A 20804-nucleotide genomic window follows, 5' to 3' on the forward strand; every position below is an offset into this window, starting at 1 on the left:
ACAGCGCCCCCTCCTGCCGCTTGTGATGTGTGATGCCTGAATTCACTTCCCTGAGCGTGTGGCTCTGTGGAAGATTTTGCCCCCCTCCGGGGAAAACAGCCCCTCAGAATGTCACAGGACACCAGGATCTGATGTAGATTTCTCATCACACGGGAAGAGCGTACCTGGTTAAAGGAATCACATAGGACTCGCGGGGATGTGAAATAATCCAGTAACACTGACTCACTGTTAAATGTCTGTACTGGTCAGGACGCAGCCGAGGCCACAGAGCGGGGGAGGCCACGTCCTGCTTTGAGAGCAGGAGAACGGCCGGCGCACGGGGGCTGAGCGGCAGGTGCACGCGGCAGCCGAGGCGCCCGGCGCTCTCAGGAACTGCGACTCTTTGGAAGGAAGGGGAGCCCAGCCAGGGGGGTGACCTGTACCCACAGGGGGGCCCCAGCTGCCGGCTTGCTGTCCCCGTTAGCCTAGGGGCAGGAGGGCCACCCTGGGGTTCAATCCAAGCCAAATTCAATGTCCTCCTTGTCCTCTCCCGCCTCGGGTTCGGCAAGCTCCGTCTCAGGCCGCGCCTCATTCTCATCAGTGGCCTCACCTGAAGAGTTAGGAGAGAAGGTAGCTGTGTTCTTGGGACCTTTGTCAGCCCCTCACGTCCCCCTGCGTGCGGGCCTCGAGTCAGGCGCGCAAGCTGGTGTTGGGAAAGAAGCCTGGCTACTGGCTAGTGTCGCCTAGGAAGCGCCTGGGCTCATCAGAGGCCCAGAGACTAACTTGTCACCGCGCCCCACCCTGTTTGCTCGTTACCTGTGAACACTGCCCTGTTTCCCCCACACGTGCCTCTCCCTGGCCATGTGCGTGGCCCCCAGCACCAGGCCAGGCCGACCGGTCAGCTGGTGACTTGTCGCACCCAGCCAGGTGCTCTGGCCGCCCCCTGCCCAGTGGGCCTCCCCTTCCCGCCAGCAGCACCCCGCTCAGCATTCACCCCATCCTCCACCCTCAGGCCAGCAGTCACCCTCATTTTGTCCCACACTCCTGTCGTCGTGTCACCGGAGCTCACCCTTCCTCAGAAGCCTGGGTCTGGACAGGCTGAGGGTTGGGCAGTGTGGACTGGGGTGAGAACAGGTTCCCGAGCCCCGCCGAGACCCACATGGCCATCCTCGGCCCAGGTCAGCAAGCAGCCATGAGCAGGGACACGATCTACAGCGGTCTCCGTGGTCTGTTGTGAGTGGCCTCCAACCCGTCGGCTGCTACCCTGGGGTTGGATAGCGGCAGTTCCTTCCCCCCATCTAAGCCTGGACCCCTGTGGTCTCGAAAGTAGGGTCGTGATACCTGGGAGAGAGGCTGGAAGTAGGTCACTGTCCCCGTCTGCACTGGAAGGGGGTGGTGTGCCATCCTGTTGGCAGGTTGGGGGCATCGGTGGCTGGCCTGAAGCTTCCTCGCCGGGGAGCTCCTGGATCAGTGGGCGTGGGGACTTGATGTCTCCCCTTGGCGTTTCTGAGTCCCTCTCGGCTGCTGCTTTACATATGTCGGTGAAGGGTGTCTCGGCCTTCCTCGCCGGGTCCCTGGGGATTGCGAATATGTTCGAAAGGGCGTCTGGGATGTCTTCTGGCACTGGGAGTGAGGAGTAGTCCAGTTCAGGGTCACTGTCATCACTCAAGCTTGAGATGGTTATAATCTTTGGAAAGCGCATCTGTTAAGAGAAAAAAGATGTGTGAACGTTTCTGCTTTCACGGTAGTCACTGCAGAATGCCCTGTGCTGACACTGCTTTTTTATTGATCGTAAGATACTCTGCTGTCACATACAAGAAGGGCCTGAGGGAGCCCCGCACTCTGCCCTTGGGACGTGAGACCTCAGGACCGATGCCCCTTGGCCAAATTCCCGAGCCCCCGAAGGGGTGGTGAGCTCTCCCGCAGGGCTCCTCTCCGGCCCTCCGTCGGGGGTCCAGCCACACTCCCCTCGCCCGCTCTGCGCCCGCCGCCCCAGCACCCTCCTGGGCTTCCAGGTCTGCTCCGCTCGGAGCCTCGGCCTCCGGCTGGCAGGCGCCCCACCGGACGTAGCCCCCTTGCAGAGGAGCCCTCCACGGGAACTGTGGGCTCGTGCGTGCTTCCTTCCTTGGCGATGGGCTCGGGCCCAGAGATGGTGTCTTACACTGTCCTCGCAGTGCCGGTCCGTGTGGGAGAAGCCCCATCCTGCCTCGGACACTCTCCTCCCCTTCCCCGTCTGTGTGTCGCTATGGGACAGGCATTCCGAAAATGAACGCCTCCCACGTCAGAAGGACAGAAGGTTGTTCCCAGGCACTCATGTACGATGAGCAGGTGTTAAAAATCAGTGCCAGATGTGTGTTCTGGAAGACCCAAGGGCTTAACCGTAAGACCTGACGCGAGTGAGCAGCTGCACTTGCTTCGGAGAGGGGAGACCCGGGGGTGCGGGGGTGCGGGCCAGGGGCGCCTGACGTGCACGAAGGAGCCGTGCTTTGTGAGTAACAGGACCGGAGTGACAGTGACATAGGGCTGACTGTGGGGACGCGGGGCTGATGACCTCGTTCTGGCCTTCCGGAGGCTCGCCTGTGTCAGCGTCTTCCAAGTCGGGCAGGTCCTGCAAGAACAAACAAGCCCCTGTCACCCGGCGGCAGGCACAGGGTCGCGCAAGCGGGGGGCGTGTGCAAGCCGAGTGTGCAGGAAGGACCCGAAGCCGTCAGGCAGGCCGTGCGCGCTCACAGCGCACACGCAGCGCCAGCCCGGGTACCTGGACCTCAGCGATGACAGAGGTCGGCAGGAATGCCTTTGTCATCAAAGACCCAGCCAGCGCATGGGGGAGGGGGGGCGGGGGGGGGCAGACAATGGGGCCCAAGCCAGACGCGCGGCCTAGGACTCTGTGGTGTAATGGGAGTGTGGTTCGGGCCTCCCCACGGCCGGGGCGGGGCGCGGCGCGGGGGGCTCTCCTGTCGTGGGTTTGTGTCTTCACAGCCACCAGGCCAGGACGCGAGGCAGGCAGACAGCGTGCAGTTGGATGGAGGGGCCTGGGGCACGCTGCCTCGCTTGGCATTCCTGCCCCTCCAGGCTTGGCTGTGGAGCCCCGGGCAAGTTACTTCGCCTCTCTGTTCCTCAGTCTCGTCTGTGAAGTGGGGATGGCGACGGTACCTACCGCCTCTTAGACTTACTGGAAGGTTCAGTCAATCAAAACATGATCAGCCTAGAACAGTGCCAGGCAGAATGAGAACCGTAAGCTCTACCGGTCGTCCCGGACATAGCTGGTTCTCCCTCCCCAGTGTTTCTTACCACACGTGGGCTCCGAGAGCTAGGAGCCCGCTCTGAACACGGACTGCTCAGTGCGAGTCTTACTGAGCCGCGTGAAATCGCGCAGTTTACCAGGGAAGTGGGCAGCGGCAGGCAAAGCTGTGGGCCGTCCTTCCCGGAGCCCTGAGTGAGCCCCAGCTGCCCACTGGCCAGGAGGCTGGGGAGGTGACAGATGCCTCCCCACTCCTCGCCCCCCCAAGCACGCTTCCTGGGGGTGGCGAGGAAATGCGTGAACTCCCATGGTACCCACTCCTGCGACAGTTCCCAAATGGGAAGGGCTGGGAGGAGCGGAGGAAGCCCAAGCGGCAAGCGGCCAGACAGCTGGCCATGGTCCCATCCCGTTCTCAACAGTTCGGTAGAAGGCTCTCTGGACAGAGTTGCTTTGCCGTGTGACTTTGGGGAAAACGAATCCAGTTTTGCAGAGGGAGCTGGAGGGGGACACCGGGGCCAGCATCGCTCAGTCTCGAAGGTGCACGTTTATGAACACCCGGGGAGATCGTGTTACAGGGCCGGTCTGGCCTGAGGGTCTCGGGGATGCCAGGCCCGTTGACCACGGAGCACACTTTGGTTAGTGCGGATTTGGAGGGTTTCTGTGTGATCTGATACCAACTGTGAAGCAGACCCCTCTCTGCAGACGCAGCTATTTACGTACGTCGATGAAGAATTTCTCCTCCACCTCCAGTTTGATGGTCTCCAGATCTTCGTCGGCACCCAGTTCTGTGTCTGCTGCATCCCCCGCGGCCACAGTCTGGGGGGCCGGTTCTAAGACAACAACACAGAGTTATTCACCTTGGGGTGAGTTTTATGCGCAGTGGTCAGGCTGACAGGCCCAAGAGTGGAGGGAGGCCAGCCCCTGGGACAGAAGCCGGGAGAATCCCCCGGTTAGGACAGGGTTCTGTCTTAGAAGAAAGGAGAGGGGGAGGAGAGAGCCACCTTGTGGCTGGAACTTGGCTGTGACTCCGACAAGATGAAAGTACCAGCCAGGGAGCAGGTGGAATGCGCAGGTGCCAGGAAAAGGCCTGGTTCTTGGGCAAGGAAATAAAGCTCCCCTGGGGAGGTGGAGGGGAGGCAGGCTGGAGAGTCCAGGGTTGCAGCCTGGCCCAGGAGGGGCTGAGGCCACCACCCGCGGGGACCGCCTGTCCCTGGTGGTGGCGTGAGTGTCAGGGAGGCCCAGCAAATAACGAAGCGATGGGGCGCCTGGGTGGCTGAGTCGGTGAAGCATCTGCCTTGTCAAGGAAGTGGCTGGGTCCCTTTGTTCCCTAAAAACGATCTGCTTAGGCTTTGTTTTGGGAAAAGGTAAAGCAAGGAAGAGATGAACAATTATTGGGGGCATGGCTGACGTACGTCATTCAATCCATGGCAGAGACTTTCCATTTCACAGGGGCTGAAACAGGCTCCCAGAGGTTTTGGGGTTTGCCTGAGGTCACTCAGCTGATGGGAGGGGTTGGACGTGGCTTTGACCTCAGGGTATCTGTCTAGAACCCGCACTGCCTGGCCTCTCCACAGGGTGTCCTAGTGAGACACCTGTGTGGTTCTCAGACCATGTTGGGGACCACCAGACGGCAGCCAAAGGCCGCCTAGGGAGAGTGCAAAGAGGTGGGAGACACTGTGATTTCCACGATGGTGCACGCGCTCTCTCTGCCCTGAGATGCCAACTTCCGCACGGGGTTGGGGAGGTGACTCAGGCACCGAGTCCCAACTCGCTTCTCCGCCAGCTCGCACTGACTCCTGATTGCATGAGGAGGTCCCAGACTTTGCACAGAAAATGCAGAAGAGCTGCTCCCGTCGGTTAGCTCCTCGTTCCCCCCACCCCCCCACCTATGAGGAAAGACAGTCCAATGTGGGAAAGGCGAACGGAAAGTAATTTTTTAAACAGAAGGTTTTTATATGTAGATTCGCCTTTCTTGGGGCTGAGTCATTTGAATCAAAGTGGAAGAAGCTCAGTTCAGCCCCTCAGGCCCCCCGACACCCAGAGGGGTGAGCTCAGGAGGGGCAGAGGGCAGAGGCCGGGGTGGGCGGAGCGAGGATGAATGAGGGTGGTCTCTGCAGGCGGTGCTCTCCCCAGTGCCCCCCGTCCACCGTCCACCATGCGCTCGCTGTCCACTTGGAGCAAGTTACCTCACCCCTCTGAGCCTCTGTTTCCACTTGCATAAGATGGGGCCACACAAGACCAGCCTGGGAACCTCTGGTCATCACCACGCACCATGCATGTCAGGCACACAGAGCTGGCGGTGTCCCGCTCCAGACCGCCAGCTCCTCTTCAAAGGCGCCCTCCGTCCGTTCGGGACGGCAAAGGCTGCGGTCCCTCTCCGGCCACTCCGCTCCCGTGTCAGGGGCAGCTGCCAAGCAAGGGCTCCGGGGAGGGGCGAGCGTGCAGGGGAGTGCGCGGAGCCACCCGCTCCGCAGCGGCTCCCTACCTTCGTGGGCGGCCGGCCTCAGGGCCTCCTCCAGGCGCAGCCCCCCCGGCGCCGGACCTTCGCTCTCTCCGCTGACCTCCACCACCAGCTCCTCCTTGGCCTCGAAGCTCTCCCTGACAAACAGCTCCATTTTCTGTTGCCTCGCCCCCTCCTCACAAGGCTCTTCCTTCCCTGGCACGTTGGCATCCGCGTTCTCGCTCTCCTCCGGCGCCAGCTCCTCCCCTGAACAGGAGAAGTCCAAGGGTGAGCCAGGAAACGGTCTGGGAGGGCAGGGGGCTCAGGGCGTCTCTCAGGGACACGCAGCGAACTGCTGGGGGCGAGCTCGAGGACGCAGCCAAGGGGTCCGTCAAAGTGCGCGCTGAGCACTGAGGAAGGAGCGCTCAGTGTCCATGGGGCGGGGGGGGGGGTGGCTCAGCACATCCGTCTAGTAGCACAGGACACGCCTAAAGAGCGTGCAGGGGGCTCTTCGGAGATGTACACGGAAGCACTGGGCCTTATGGGCCTCGACGTCTACCTTGACTTTGAAGTGTCTTGGCAGAACAGGAGTGCGCATGTGTGTGCGTGTGTGTGTGTGTGTGAGAAAATGTTGAACACCATCCAATCTAAGCGGACACAATACAGCTGTTTGTTTTACTATGCTTTAAGCTTTTCTGAAACTTTGAAAAACACTAAAATAAAAAGCTTAGAACAGGAAAAATGCTATAGGAGAATGTCTACTTTATGGAAAATATATTATGCTAATTTAAAACAACAGGCAGAAAGCAATATGGTTATGCCATTGTTCTGTAAAATCCATAAATGTTACATGCATGGGAAAAAGCCAGAAAGCGCTCATACTAAATGCTGAGTGGTTCTTGCTGCCATTGTTATTACTGGTGCTTTCTCATTTTCTATGTGTGGTTACATTCACATTTTGTAATTAGGTCAGAAACACTAAATGTCATTTAAAAATACACATGGAGACTCCAGGTCCTCTACTGGGTATAAGATGAGGACGGGGGTTCTTATTAAGGTGGTCTGAGGACTGTCCCGAGGATCCTGTGCCGGGCTTGGACCAACGCAGACCCAGGATTCACTCTGTCCCTAGAAGCCTTTACCAAATGTCGGCCAGCGGCATCGGGTGTGGGCAGGTGCCTCTGAGTCCTGGATTTGGGGTAGTAGACTGGGGAGGCAGCGGGGGGGTCATTTACCCATACCCTGGGAGTAAACAGTCTTGAAACTGGGTGAGAGAGGGCAAGGCAGGGAGACAGCTTCTGAGATCCTGGAAGAGACCAGCTGGGCCGAGAGCATTTCCCAGGCCTCCCTGGTCCTGCCGAGCCAGGACTCGGGCGATCCGAACCTTTCGAGGGTTTGGCGGGTTCCATACAACTGCCCGGACGGTCAGCTCTAGTCGGAGCCAGCCAGAGGGAGCACCGTCTGTGCCAGAGAAGGTGTGCTACTGCCAACCCACGTTCACAGAACTGAGCTGCCGAGGGGTCATTAAAAGAAATGAAGGACTGATCATGTGATCACCTGGAGGAGCCCCAGAGCACCAGGCCAGGTGAGAGAAGCCAGACGCAAAAGGCCCCGTCTAGCGGAGAGCGCCGTGTATATGAAGCATCCAGAAACATGGGTGGTTGTCGGGGGCTGGGGGCGGACAGCGTGGGGGTCACTGCTCACCCGCACAGGGTTTTATTCTGGGCTGATGACAATGTTTGGAAGTAGACAGAGGCGCTGGTTGCTCCACGCGGTGATCATACCACAGCAAAAGGGCTAATTGTACGTTATGTGAATTTCATGTCAATTAAAAAAGCGGTCCAGGGCCTCCATGTTTCTCCACTGCGATTCTCCAGCACCAGGGCTACAGCAATCTGCCTGGCCCCCAGCATAGGCCACCTTGCCCCCACATGAGCCACCAAGCTCATGCCCCTAGCATCACTTCACGGCCCATGGCCTCCTGTCACCTGCCATGGCAGAGCTGGTTTTCAAGGCCCTTCTTGATGTGATGTCGTCCAACCCAGGAACCTTACTTGATTTCCCAGTTTACGATTGCATTCCAAACACGGGCATCTGGTTCTCCTCTGCACCTCCCCAGGGAAACTGCGGGCTCCTCAGAGGAGCGGAACCCTGCGCTCTCCCTGTTGGCGTGTGGGACAATGTCTGCGTGCTTGGTCCTCAGGCGAGGAAGGACGTGGGCCTGACGTGTGTGTGCCAAAACCTATTTCCTCATCCCCCCCCACCACCACCACCACATGGGCAGAGACAACTTTCTGTGTGCAGACAAATGGTGGGTTTAAAGGAGCAGTAGTAGGAACAGAAAACCTTAATAACCACGTGACTGAGATACGGGAGGAAGGCACAGACCGCGCCCCTGGTCTAGATGCTTGCTGGTGTTAGTCCCGTCGGTGGCCCTATGAGGGGTCAGCATGAAATCAGTACACCCCCACACTGCCTTGATAGGAATTCACAATATTCCTTTGTGGTAGATGGAATAATGGCCCCACAAAGGTGTCCGCATCCTAATCCCAGAACCTGTCAATATGTGACCTCACGTAGTAAAAGGCACTTTGCAGAAGAGATTAAGGACCCTGAGACGGGGCGATGATCCTAGATTATCCGGGTGGGCTCAGTGGCCCCACATGGATCCTTAAGAGAGCGGGGAGGGGCATCAGAGCTGGAGAGACATTTGAAGGTCCTGCAGAGGAAGGTGGAGGGGCCACAGGCCCAGGGACGTGGGCCCCTCTAGAAGCTCCCCGGGAGTTTCCAGAAGGAACACAACCCTGCCCATACCTTGATTTTAGCCCCGTGAGACCCACATCAGACTTTTGACCTACAAAACTGTGATGATAAATGTGTTGTTTTAAGCCCCTAAATTTACGGTAATTTGTTAGGATAGTCCTAGAAAACTAATACATCATTTATTTTGGAAAACTGAGGCTATTTGAACAGAACTGCGCTTCCATCCCTGAAAGTGGATTGAAACTGCCGATTAATGCTGGGGCTCTTCCCAACCCTTGGCAGGTGGGTGAGGCCGCATGCGCATGGATCCTCGCATGTGTGAATGAATGGTCAGAAATAAATCCCCGAGATGAAAGACCAAGTTCACCAGCCCAGATTTCTAGTCTAAACGGAGCCCTGGGTGCTGCTCCCATCCCGAGCGCCTACCTTCCTCCCGGCTGGCTTTCTGCCGCCTTCTCTCTTCCGCCCGCCGCTTGATCATCGCTAGGGCCTCGATGCTGTCCTTGATCTTCTTCCGCTCTCGGCTCTCCCACTGCTCTCTCTCCTCTTTCTCAGCTGCAAGCCCGCCCCTGGCCCAGGCCTCCGCACAGGCTCTGTGGATGAGGACAAAGAAACAGAAACTGGGGAGGTTTGAATGTTCACAGGTTAAAAGTAAATTCAAAACAGACGGTCTCACCAAACTCGCTCATTTCCCCCAAACCAAACTGAAGGCACACGGGACATGTGGCCACAAGGATACCGGTTAATACGTGCACACCTCCCCCCTCAATGGTTTGCGGAGCCTTCTCCACGTCATATCAGCCAACAGCACCAGCGATAAAAGGAAAAATAGAGAAGTCGGACTCCATCGAAACTAAAAATGTGTAACACAAAGAACACCATAAACAAAGTAAAAAGACAACCCACGGAATGTGGGAAAGTCTCTGCAGACCATACACCTACTGAGGGACGTGTATATAGAATACATAAAGAACTTCCATGACTCATGACTCCAAAGACAACACAATCTAAAAATGGAGGAAGTTTAAAAGAATGAAAGGAGAAACCACAGACTGGGAGAAAATATTTACAGGAAAGATAACTGATAAATGGTTTATATCCAAAACAAACAATTATGAAGTCTCAAAAAAAAAAGCCAAAAAACACACACACACACAATTAAAAAAAAAAAAAAGGCGGGAAATGACCTAGACCCCTCACCAAAGAAGACAGGCAGGTGGCAAAGCAGCTCGGCATGCTCTGACATGGGGGAACTGTGGGTTACAACAGTGAGGTACCACATCATGCCTGTTAGAACGGCTGAAATCCGAAACCCTGCCACCAGACGCTGGCGAGGACGTGGCCACTCCTCCTGCTGGGAACGCAGGCCGTGCAGCCAGCCGGGAAAGAGCCTAGCAGCTACGGAGCTACATGAAATCTTCCCCTTCCCAGCCGGTGTCGTGCTCCCACGTATCTGCTCAATGGAGCTGAAAACAAATGTTCACACAAAAGCCTGCACGTGAATATTCGTAGCAGCACCCTTCACAATGGCCCCAAAGTGGAAACGACCCCGGACTCCCATCAACTGACAGCTAAACAAAACTTGGGGTTTCCAAATGGAATATTCTTTTGGGACGTTATTTTGGAATGAGTTACTGATACACACAACGATGTGCGCGAACCTTGAAACTATCACGCTGAGTGAAAGAAGCCAATCACACAAGACCACATATTGTAGGATTCCATTGATAAGAAGCATCCAGAACAGAAACAAACCATAGAGATAGGGGCTGGCAGAGGGGGGAATGAGGAATATCAGCTAATGGGTAAGGGTTACTCTTTTGGGGCAATAAAAATATTTTAGAATTGATGTGGTGGTGGTTGCACAACTCTGTGAATATTCTAGAAACCACTGAGTTGCACACTTTAAGAGGGAACACTGTCCTAGGGGCTGGGGATACAGCAGGTAACGTAAGAGATGACAAAACTCGCTCTGTACGAGCTGCCTTTTTAGGGGGACAGGCAGACCCTAAAGAAGGAAACAACTATGTCAGAGGCTGATGTGTCCAAAGAAAAGAAATCCGGTTAAAGAGACACCAGGTGGAAAAGGTGCTCCTGAGTTAAGGGGTGGGTCAGGGAGGGCTCTGAGGTGACAGGTGCGTGGACACCTGCAAACACCTGTGAGGAGCTCCCCAGGCAGGGAGAACAGCGAGTGGCTGATGTGGGACAGCTAGGGATGGGAGGAACGAGAACTCAAAGCCAGGTGAGCCCGACCCCTGAAAGAGAGCAGCAGCGCCACGCAAGGGGCCCGGCTCCTAGCCCTGTTCCCACGTTCCTGCGGCTCAGCGCCGCCCCCGGATGAGGCTCAGAATCCTTGGCTGCAGCCCCTCCCACTGGCTCACTCCTGATCCCCGTACCTCTCAGATCCCACCCGCTACTCACAAGCACCCTGTGGTCATACTGTCCCCACTTTCCAGATGAGGAACGTGAGGCTGGGGAGGTTAGCGAGTCCATCCGAGGGAACAGAACTCAGGGCTGCAGGGCTGGCCTTCAAAGTCATCGCCTAGGCTCTGCTTGGTGTCCCCCCCTCACCCCCAGGGCTGGGTGCACCTCCCCCCACCCCAACTTCCTAGAAGCAGGTGGTCTTGTTTCCTCACCCGGTTGGAGTAGAGGCTCTCACTTCTCTTTGAAATATTTGTTAGTTTGATTTAACTTTCTGAATGCAGAAGCATATTACCAGCTACACTGCTTCTTTTTTAAAATTTATTTTTTTTTTAATTTTATTTATTTGACACAGAGAGAGATAGCGAGAGAGGGAACACAAGCAGGGGGAGTGGGAAAGGGAGAAGCGGGCTTCCTGCGGAGCAGGGAGCCCCATGTGGGGCTCGATCCCAGGATCCTGGGATCATGACCCGAGCCGAAGGCAGACGCTTAACGACTGAGCCACCCAGTGTAGCCCCAGCTACACTGCTTCTTAAATGCCGTGTGCTTTAAAGTTTACATTGCACTTCCCTTCAAGCAGCCCATTTACTGAGGTTTTATTCTAAGGTAGAAGGAACGGCGACCTAAATTAAAATACAGATAGAAACGTAGTGGCAATATGCAAGGCAGTCCCGGGTTCAATATTCTTAATAGAAAGAAGAGCTCCTACGAACCCATCACAAAAGGAAACTGGAAGGAAGTTCTAAATGGGGTCCTCACAGAGGAAGAGATCCACCTGCCCAACAAACATGGTAAGAGCCCCTGACCCCATCAGTTACCCCCAAAATAAGATGAGATACAATCTTCACTCATCAATTCACCTGGCAAAGATTTCTTTTACATGGCTATGTCTGGTGAAGTCATGAACCGTCACAAACTTTCTAGAAAACAATCAGAAAATATTTACAAGCACCTTTAAAAAGGCTCAAACCGCAGTCTTTAATCCAATAATACAACACTTAGAAGTCCACCCTAAGGAAATCAGCAGTGAGGTCAGAAACTTCTGTGCAAGGATAGTTATCAGACGATTATGAAAAAAAAATATGACTAAGTGCTCAAAAATAGGGAATTTCTTATAAACAATGATGTAACCATGAAACTTGTTTCCTAAGAACATTTAATGATGTGTGAAAATGCTCACAAGTCAGAAATGTGTACAAGTTTACTATTAAGCGTGCTCAACAATGACACGTGAAAATGCGATCCAAAGGCTTCTTTCCTCCTTACCTGTCCTTTGGGAAAACCGGTCTGTCATCCAGGTACGTTAAATGTTTTAGTCGAACGGTGACCGTCTTTCGATAATGAGCGATGTGCCTGATAACAGGGTTTCCCATCAAATTCAGTACGCGCTGGAAGCATACAGGCAGAACCAGACTGGTTAATAAAACATGGGTGTGATTCAAATAGTTTACATGTGCTGTGCTCTGGGAGTCCATAAAAAAGACACCTGTGACGACTTATCAGGGAAGCCAGAAGGTTCTGGCTCTTCACCTCCTGATGACTTATCAGGGAAGCCAGAAGGTTTTCCTTGCTTTCGTGCCATCAGACCTGTCCTGATAATGGAGCAGCCCTTTCTTGTACTTGAACTCCAGACCTGAAATCTCACTGTCCTTCCAGAACAATCTCAGAAAACACACCCGAAGTCCTGTCCAACTCAGCAAGGACATTATTTTGCTCACTCAAGCTCTTTTGCTGACATTAACCTCATTTTAATTGATTGTTTTCTCTCCTTCCCGGCCAGGACCCATTTTAAGAAAGCGTACACAGCCCCCGGGGGGACAGGAAGCAGGGATGGGGAAAGGATGGAAGGCACCCACTCGCCAGGCTCATGCATCTGCTGGATGTCGTTGGGACCCTTGTAGCATCCCCTGTCCTTAAACCCCGCCTCCTCCTTTCCCGCCTGTGACGCTCAGAAGTGGGCAGCCAAGGCGACATGTGGGAGACACATTTAAGACTAGTTTGCCTGAACTCATGAAAGAGTTTTGTGTCTAAAGTGGTCTGGAGAAAACAAATACACTGCAAACTAGTTTAGTTTAGCATTCCCCAAACTTCATTCTGGTGGTATTTTCCCTGCAGGGCTAGGGGAGTGGGGTGGGGGTGCACTATACACCCCAGGGCAGGCACTAAAAGACCAAAGGGCTGCATTGTGGGTGGAGGATTTAACAGCAATCACAAAACAGGGCGCCTGGGTGGCTCACTTGGTTAAGCGTCCAACTCCTGATTTTGGCTCAGGTGGTGATCTCAGCGTCATGGGATCAAGTCCCATATTGGGCTCCGTGCTCAGCGGGGAGTCTGCTGGGGATTCTCTCTCTCTCCCTCCGTCTAACCCTCCCCCTATTCTCTCTCTCTCAAATAAATAAATCTTCAAAAAAAAAAAAATGCAATCACCCAGGCACCTGGGTGGCTCAGTTGGTTAAGCGTCTGCCTTCGGCTCAGGTCATGATCCTGGAGTCCCAGGGTCGAGTCCTGCCTCGGGCTCCCTGCTCAGCAGGGAGTCTGCTTCTCCTTCTAACCCTCTCCCCTCTCATGCTGTCTCTCACTCTCTCTCTCAAATAAGTAAAATCTTAAAAAAAAAAAAAAAAGCAATCACAAAACAACTGTAAGGCAGACTGCTTTTGTCTTGGACTGAACTGTGTCCCCCTTCCCCAAATTCATATGTTTGATTTCTAACCCCAGCACCTCAGAATGTGGCTGCATTTGGAGACGGGGCCTTTAAAGAGGTGATTCAGATTACGTGCAGTCATCAGGATGGGCCCTGGTCCAGCCTGACTGGTGTCCTTAGAACACAGACACGCAGAGGAGACAATGAGAGGACACGGGACATGGGGAGAGGCTAGCCATCTGCAGGCCACAGAGAGGCGCCTCGGGAGAAACCAATCCCTGCCCCACCCCCGACACTGTGATCCTGAGCCACTTCTACCCTCTAGAATCATGAGAAAATAAATTTCTGTTGTTTAAGCCATCCAGTCTGTGGTACTTCATTACGGCAGTTAAGCGAAAAGAAAATAAAAAAGTATTGTATGATACAGCTTTATCTTATCGCCGTACGCTGGTAATTCTAAACTAGTCCTTGTTCCCAATCTATTCAGAACAGTATTCCTGAACTATGGTTTGCTTACTATTTTTCTTAAAATAGACTCACTTTTCCCTTACACATCCATACCCTAAGCAGTAAACAGTGAACTCGGGGTTTTGGGGTGCTATTTTGAATATGTTCCCCAGAGCACATGACAACACATGCACACAAGAAAGCAAGGAAGCCATCAAGGGCTACCGCAGTTGAGTCAAAGGGACACAGGAAGGGGTGGCCCGGAGGGGTTGGCACAGGCCGGAAGATGGGACCATCTGAATATCCAAAATTAAAATGACAGCAAGGGTTAAATCATATCAAATACTGCATACATACACCCACGAGTTCGTAATGACACAATGGAAGGAAAAACCGTCCCTTGTCACCATTAGCGGTTGCTAGGTTCTCGGCTCCTTTCTCTGAAAATCCAGGAATAAAAAAGAAAGAGCCAAACCATCATCATGGCCCTTGCTGTGTGAACTATATATTGGGGAACCACTAGGTGACGAGGGCGTTCCTCGTGGGAGAAGCGCTCCAGCTAATGAATGAGGCAGGAGCAGGAGGGCAGGACAGTGGCCACCGTGTGGCTCCTGAAGGAATGACTTATGAGGCGACTGCTCCAGGACTGGAGGGAGGGATGGGGCTCTGTCCTGGCTGCAGCAGGCGGACGACCCCGGGGCCCCATCACGCTGTCTTCAAGTCACAAACGAGGGAGGCAAGCAGACATCACAGGCCCTGCGACGAGACGCAGCAGCACCCCTCCCAGGAGAACACTGAACCTGGACGGGAGCAAGCCTCCACCTCCCCCGGCATCGTGCAAGAAACATGCGTCCAGCAGAACAGGTTACAGGACGCCTCGAGGATGCAGTCAACCAAATCCAACATGTGGCAGAGTCAGGGGAGGGGGGAACCATCAGGGGAAGAAGTGCTTATCTGCCTGAGGTCTGTGGGTGAAATGACACGGTGTCTGGCATTAAGGTACTCCAGCTAAAGACCCCAAGAGGACAGGCGGGATGAAGGACGAAGGCCGGAGGGAAGGAGGGGAGGGGGTGTGTGTGGGGGCGGGGGGCGGGGGAAGAGAAATTCATTCTCTAAAGAAGGCAGGTTTTACCAAATCAGGCATGCTCTCCAGGACGCTCAGGATTTCCGGATCACTCAGCTTATTGTGGGAAAGGTCAAGGACGCAAAGTTTCAAACACTCCTTTAGATGCTGAATGTCTTGCACGGTCTCTAAGTGATTGTGGGCCATCTGGAGCGTGTTCAGGACCGGCAGGCAGGCTGCAAGGTGGAGGTCAGCAGAAGTAAGTAACAAGGGTCTGAACACCTTTTAGGACCTCCCCTAGGGGAAAATGGTGGGCATAATGGCATCAAGACCCCTCGTGGGGCATCTTACAGAGGTTTTCAATGGTCTGGATGTAATTGTTGCTCAGGTTAAGAGCATCCAGTTTCTGCAGAGGTTCTAAGTTCTCGATTTTATGGAGCAAGTTCACTTGCAAGAAGAGACAGCGCAGTTCGGTTTGGGCCTCCAGGTTCTCGATCTTCTGTATTCCATTGCACTCCAGCCAGAGACAGCGCAGCCCCGTGTACTCTTCCAAGTTCTCGATGCGAGCAAAACCTGGGGAGAAGGGGGGCACCTGGGTGGCTCAGTCGTTGGGCGTCTGCCTTCGGCTCAGGTCATGATCCCAGCGTCCTGGGATCGAGCCCCACATCGGGCTCCCTGCTCAGTGTGAAGCCTGCTTCTCCCTCTCCCGCTCCCCCTGCTTGTGTTCCCTCTCTCGCTGTGTCTCTCTCTCTCAAATAAATAAATAAAAATCTTCAAAAAAAAAATACCTAGGGAGAAGGAAGGGGACATCGGATAAGCTCTTCCACACACATGAGGCTCGGGGTCACCCCTGCTGTTGACTACCTGCCGGCCAGCCACACCTCCTTCCTCTATCGACCCACTGCCACTTTTCTTTGATGAGCATTCCTCTGCTGACACTACCCCGCCCCCGACAAGGCTCCCCGGGCAGCCAAGCAGAGTCAGAGCAATCCACTCTGCACCGGTCACACTTAGTCAAGCGGGGCCAACTGTGATGAACCCTGGGAGGTTTTGCTGGCTTCACTGGAGAGAGGGAGTCTCTCTGCTGGAATGCCAGCCCTGTAGGGTGGAGCCTAGAGCTGCAGCGGCCACCTGCCCTTCATGGCTGGGAGTGGGTGGAGGTGAGGGGTGACCTGCCTCAAATGAACCAAAGGAAAGCAGGGCCAAGCCAAGGGAAGAGGCAGCCCAGTGAAGCAATGCCATGAGCATGGGGGTCTGGCTAAGCCTGAAGCGAGGGCAAACTGTGGTTTTTTTTGTTTTTTGTTTTAAGATTTTATTTGAATGAGAAAGAGAGAGAGAGAGAACACAAGCGGGGGGGGGGGTGGCAGAAGGAGAGGGAGAAGCAGGATCCCTGCTGAGCGGGGAGCCCGACCTGGGGGAGCCCGACCTGGGGCTCGATTCTAGGACCCCGGGGTCACAACAGACTTGAGCCGAAGGCAGACACTTAACTGCTGAGCCATCCAGGTGCCCTCAAACTGTGGGTTTTGTTCTATTTTTCAGTTTTAGGAGCCAAATTTAAGGTTAGGAAAACAAACGCTCTTTACTTTGGTAACTCATCATCAGTCTGTAATTCATGGTTCATCTGCTATTACCAAAGCCTTTGAAAAGTTATTTATTTTGTTACCTGAAAAAATTTTGATTAAAAAGTTACAGTATCCCTCTTGAGCCGGGATGACCCAGCTAAGCCATTCCCTGGGTCCCAGGCCTCAGAAACAGTACCAGATAATGAATTTGTTTTAGGTTGCTAGGTTTGGGGGCGATTTGGTCCGGTCTCCAGCAGGAGATTATATGGGCACATCTCCCTCCTAGCTCTTCTACCTTCTGATTCTCTCCACTAAGTCTGACTCGTGGGGTCCTCTTCTTCCCAACTCTTAAATATCAGGTCCCCTGGGATCCGCCCTGCTATGTCGTCCCAGGCACCACGACACTTCCCCGTTGGGTGCAGAATTTTGGAGGGGGCGACGTGGAGGCGAAGAGACCAGTTAGGAGTCCTTGCATTTCCTTAAGGTATGTGTGTTGCTGGTGCTCTTCGTGGGCCTCTGTGGCACAGCATGGCTCACAGTGGCTGCCCCAGCCCCCAGGACACCCACGACATCTTGACCATATGCGTCTCTGCATCTTCAGCACTATGCACAGAAGACATTTACTGACTAAATAAGGAACACACAGAGGACCTATGAAGCAGGTCAGCCACCCTGAACCCCGAGGAAGTGGAAGCTGTCCCTCCTCTTTGTCATTCCTGGAACTACCCGGGTCTACGAACCCCAGCTGAGATTTACATGTGACCCTGCACGCCAAAGCCCCGGCCCCCAAGGATGCCACTGTTCATGCTTCTCCAATCTGGGAGGCACCGACCACCCTCCTCTTTCAAGACATGTTCTGTCCAAGCAAAGTGTTCGCCGCTAGATTGCTGGCTTGAAAAATTTATAAGTCCTTCAGAAAATATAAATAAAGGATATCAACATGTTTCCTTGGTATCCGTATAGTCAGTGGCCCCCTTTATAAGCCCAGTCAGGGAAGACATGTCAAGGAAATATTATTGCTTTTCTACAAATCTTTACTAAACTCCAAAATTTCTCCTTAAATGTACTTTGAGAACTCCAGAGGATCCCAGCAAGAAATTTCTTACACTGCTAGAGGCTTCCCCCTGACGTGAGATACCTCTACCAGGTCCTTACCTTTAAAGTGTAAATACAGTGTGTCATTCAATGCTGGGGTAATATAAAGCTTGTGTTGCTTGCAGAGTTTTTGCAGAAAACTTTTAGTCATTCTGTTATGTGAACAAGAAATTTGTTGCAATTTGTCAGTTGTGAAATACATTCCAAAAATTCTTTGCCACAACCATTTCTTCCTCAAATTTCAAAATATCCTACATGACTGATAACTTTTCATTTTTTGCCTGATAAACTATTTTAAGTTCTTTTTTTGTATACCTTTCAGGGCCTCATCCAATACCATTACTTTCAGCATTCTTAAAAATTGCAATGTATGTTCTAACAAAAATTCTTTTAATAGTGTCATCAAGAACTACTGATGTTTCTCTCTCCAGGCCTGGCATTAAAGTTTAATACGTTGTGGTTACTTGCACCATAGAAGCAGCGCCGTTCTGACTCTGATGCTAATTCTCAGACACTGGGCCAACTATTTAACCTCTGTGAGCCTCAATCGCCTGATCTATACAAAAGGGCAATCCCACCATCTACCTTCCTTAGTAGATATGTACTATAATTGACAGCGGTGTGCCCACATACCTGGGGCCACGATCTTCCTTGTCATCTCTCTGGTGTGTGAAGCGACTGTCCGACCTGCTATCACCGCTCTGCTTCTGCTCACTTGGGTGGGATGTGACAGAAGGACCCACACATGTTTCCTTCGGATCATTAATTTCTATAAAAGAAGAGATTGGTTCTACAGAGATCAAGAGATCTATAAAAAGTTTGCCCAATTCCAACTTGATTAATAAGCGTCTGGTTTTAGTATGGAACATGAGTACTCTTGAAGTGCACGACAATTTGTAAAGCATTGATAAGGACCATGGAAAGTTCACGTCTAGGCGGGTCCTCTATAAAAGCTTTGGTACAGGTGCACAAGGACACGTGTACAAAGATATTCATTACGGCATTACTTTTAACAGCCAAAGACTGTCAACAATGCAAACGTCCACCCATTGTGGCTGGTTAGGTAAAACAATGGATTAGTAGTCTGCCTTGGAGAAGAATGCACTGGAGCTACATCAGTAAATATGGATCATTCTCAGAAACGTGTATGAGACGATAAAGCAAGTTTCATAATAAGCACAGGATATCACTTATGTAAGTTAAAAACATACAAACCGGGGCGCCTGGGTGGCTCAGTTGGTTAAGCAACTGCCTTTGGCTCAGGTCATGATTCTGGAGTCCCGGAATCGAGTCCCACATCGGGCTCCCTGCTCAGCAGGGAGTCTGCTTCTTCCTCTGACCCTCCCCCCTCTCATGCTCTCTCTCCCATTCTCTCTCTCAGATAAATAAAATCTTAAAAACAAACAAACAAACAAACAAAACCATACAAACCAATGCTATGTATTGTTTAAGGACAAAATTCTAGACAAGGGACGGGGAGAAGGGAATGGGACTGAGAATTGCAGGGAGGAGGGCAAGAGGAGCATCACCTTTATCTGAAATGTCTTATTTCTTTAATTAAAAAAAAGACTAAAGTAAAAATGATAAAATGTTCATCACTTTCAATTCTTAGTGATGATACAAGGGTGTTTGTTATAATGCTCCCTCTTCTTTTTTTAAAAAGTGCCCAAAATAAAAACCACAGGAAAAGAAACAAAAGTGGTGAAAATGTCTTTGGTAAAAAGAGAATGAGCACATTCAAAGTCACTTAATTTTTTCAAAGGTCAATCAAAACTGGCCAGTTCAGACGCACTTCATCTTTAAGAGCGGCTGGCTGTTGCGCTCTGTGTCCCTGCGTCTATCGACTAAATGCTCTGTGTGTGGGACTGTGTCTTTCACTCTCCCCCTTCCCACTGCACACAATGCCCAGCCACAAGAGGCACCAGGTAAGTGTCTGCGGAATAAATAAAGGAGAGGTGCTCAACATACACAATGATTATCTGAATAACAAGAGCTAGTGTTGATTAATGGCCCACTGCAACCCAGAAACCTAATTATAATTATCCCTGCCTACAGACGAGTAGACGGCCCCCAAAGAGAGGTTAAGCTCTGGGCTGACAGCCATAACCTGGCGAGTTGCAGAGCTGCAATCTGTACCCAGAGTCCGCGCCTGTCTCTTTCCAGAGAGCTGCACGGCTTCCCTACGGCTCTTCACACGGGATGCGCCTGGACAGTCAGTCACTGCTCCATGTTTGTTGACCGGGTTCAAAAAATGAAACACAAATCGAGTAGCTTATCTAGTCGTTAAGAGATCCCCCTTAGGGCCTCAAGCAAAGGGGGAGCAGAGGCTGAAGTCTGTCTGAGAAACCGGTGGGGAGTCACCCACTGGCCCCAGAAGCACCAGCTCCTCATTCACCCTCTACCGTGGGTCAGGCGCTGGACTGGACACTGTGAATTCAGTCAGGACGTCCTGCCCGGAGAGCCTTTGATCTCATATAGTGATAGCAACGAAGGGATACATTTAAAACATGTAACAGGTGGGCGATGGGGAGAAGGGTGTGCTGGGTAAGGGCTTGCGCTCCGGGGTCCGACTGACCCGCAGGTCTGTTCTGTCATGGACTGCACGAGGGTGATCTCTTTGCAGCAGGTTCCGTAACCTCTAGAAGTCTCAGTTTCTTCATCTGCATGAAATGGGGGGAGGCGTGCCTTCCGCAGCGGGCGGGAGCACGGCTCAAACGAGGTGAGCGCGGGGCACGCATCCTTTCAAAGGTGTGTGCCGCTCCCGTTATTATCACTGTTGTTATCGCTGGCAGGGAAGGTTAGGGGTGGTGCTGGGCGCAGCCCGCCGCCCCCCTCGGCTCCCTGGGGGCGGCGGTCTGCACCTTCCTTGCGGCCCCGCGGGCCCGCGTCCCCGTGGTCGCCCGCCGACTCCTCCACGCCCGGCTCCTGCGCGCAGCCCTGCTCCGCCGCCCCGTCCACCACGGGCTCCGAGGCCTCGGGGTGCATGCTTATTCCGGATACACCGAACACCCCGTTCCGCGGGGTCGCTAACCCGCCGCCCACCTGCGCCGGAGTCGTTGGCAGCCTAACGCTCGCCTGGTCGCCACAGCAACCGCCGCGCACGCGCACTCGGGGGGGCCGGCACGTCAGGACGCCGGGGGCGGGCCCCGCAA

The 20804-nt window shown here is 53.3% G+C and overlaps 1 protein-coding gene across 3 annotated transcripts; it reads right to left on the reverse strand.

Moving 5' to 3' along the window:
• Positions 1–10: 10 nt before the first annotated feature.
• On the reverse strand, positions 11–20716 carry DNAAF1 (dynein axonemal assembly factor 1). Of its 3 annotated transcripts, none has more exons than XM_035024685.1 (13): positions 20228–20499; positions 18286–18421; positions 17713–17804; positions 15347–15568; positions 15065–15231; positions 12111–12232; positions 11705–11764; positions 8850–9016; positions 5706–5927; positions 3941–4050; positions 2531–2587; positions 1321–1681; positions 11–589 (listed from the first exon to the last, which is right to left on the reverse strand). In XM_035024685.1, exons 3-13 carry the CDS (start codon positions 17801–17803, stop codon positions 492–494), a joined length of 1677 nt encoding a protein of 558 aa, XP_034880576.1. In that variant the 5' UTR covers position 17804; positions 18286–18421; positions 20228–20499; the 3' UTR covers positions 11–491. The 3 variants fall into 3 exon arrangements, with proteins under 3 accessions (XP_034880576.1, XP_034880573.1, XP_034880575.1); XM_035024684.1 differs by lacking the exon at positions 20228–20499 and adding an exon at positions 20514–20716 and having other exon boundaries at positions 19–589; XM_035024682.1 differs by lacking the exon at positions 20228–20499 and having other exon boundaries at positions 18286–18903.
• Positions 20717–20804: the final 88 nt, after the last annotated feature.

This window comes from Mirounga leonina, unplaced genomic scaffold (assembly GCF_011800145.1).
Source record: "Mirounga leonina isolate KUSES-001 unplaced genomic scaffold, KU_Mleo_1.0 Mir_180, whole genome shotgun sequence".
NCBI classification, from domain to species: domain Eukaryota; kingdom Metazoa; phylum Chordata; class Mammalia; order Carnivora; family Phocidae; genus Mirounga; species Mirounga leonina.

Excerpts from the sequence above, each read along its gene's own strand:
- DNAAF1 (XM_035024682.1), bottom strand. The coding sequence starts at position 18,557 with ATGCTTTACAAATTGTCGTGCACTTCAAGAGTACTCATGTTCCATACT. Across the intron at positions 15,569-17,712 it reads ACTGTATTTACACTTTAAAG|GTTTTGCTCGCATCGAGAAC; the intron begins GTAAGGACCTGG and ends CCTTCTCCCCAG. Across the intron at positions 9,017-11,704 it reads GTAAAAGAAATCTTTGCCAG|AGCCTGTGCGGAGGCCTGGG; the intron begins GTGAATTGATGA and ends CCTCATCCACAG.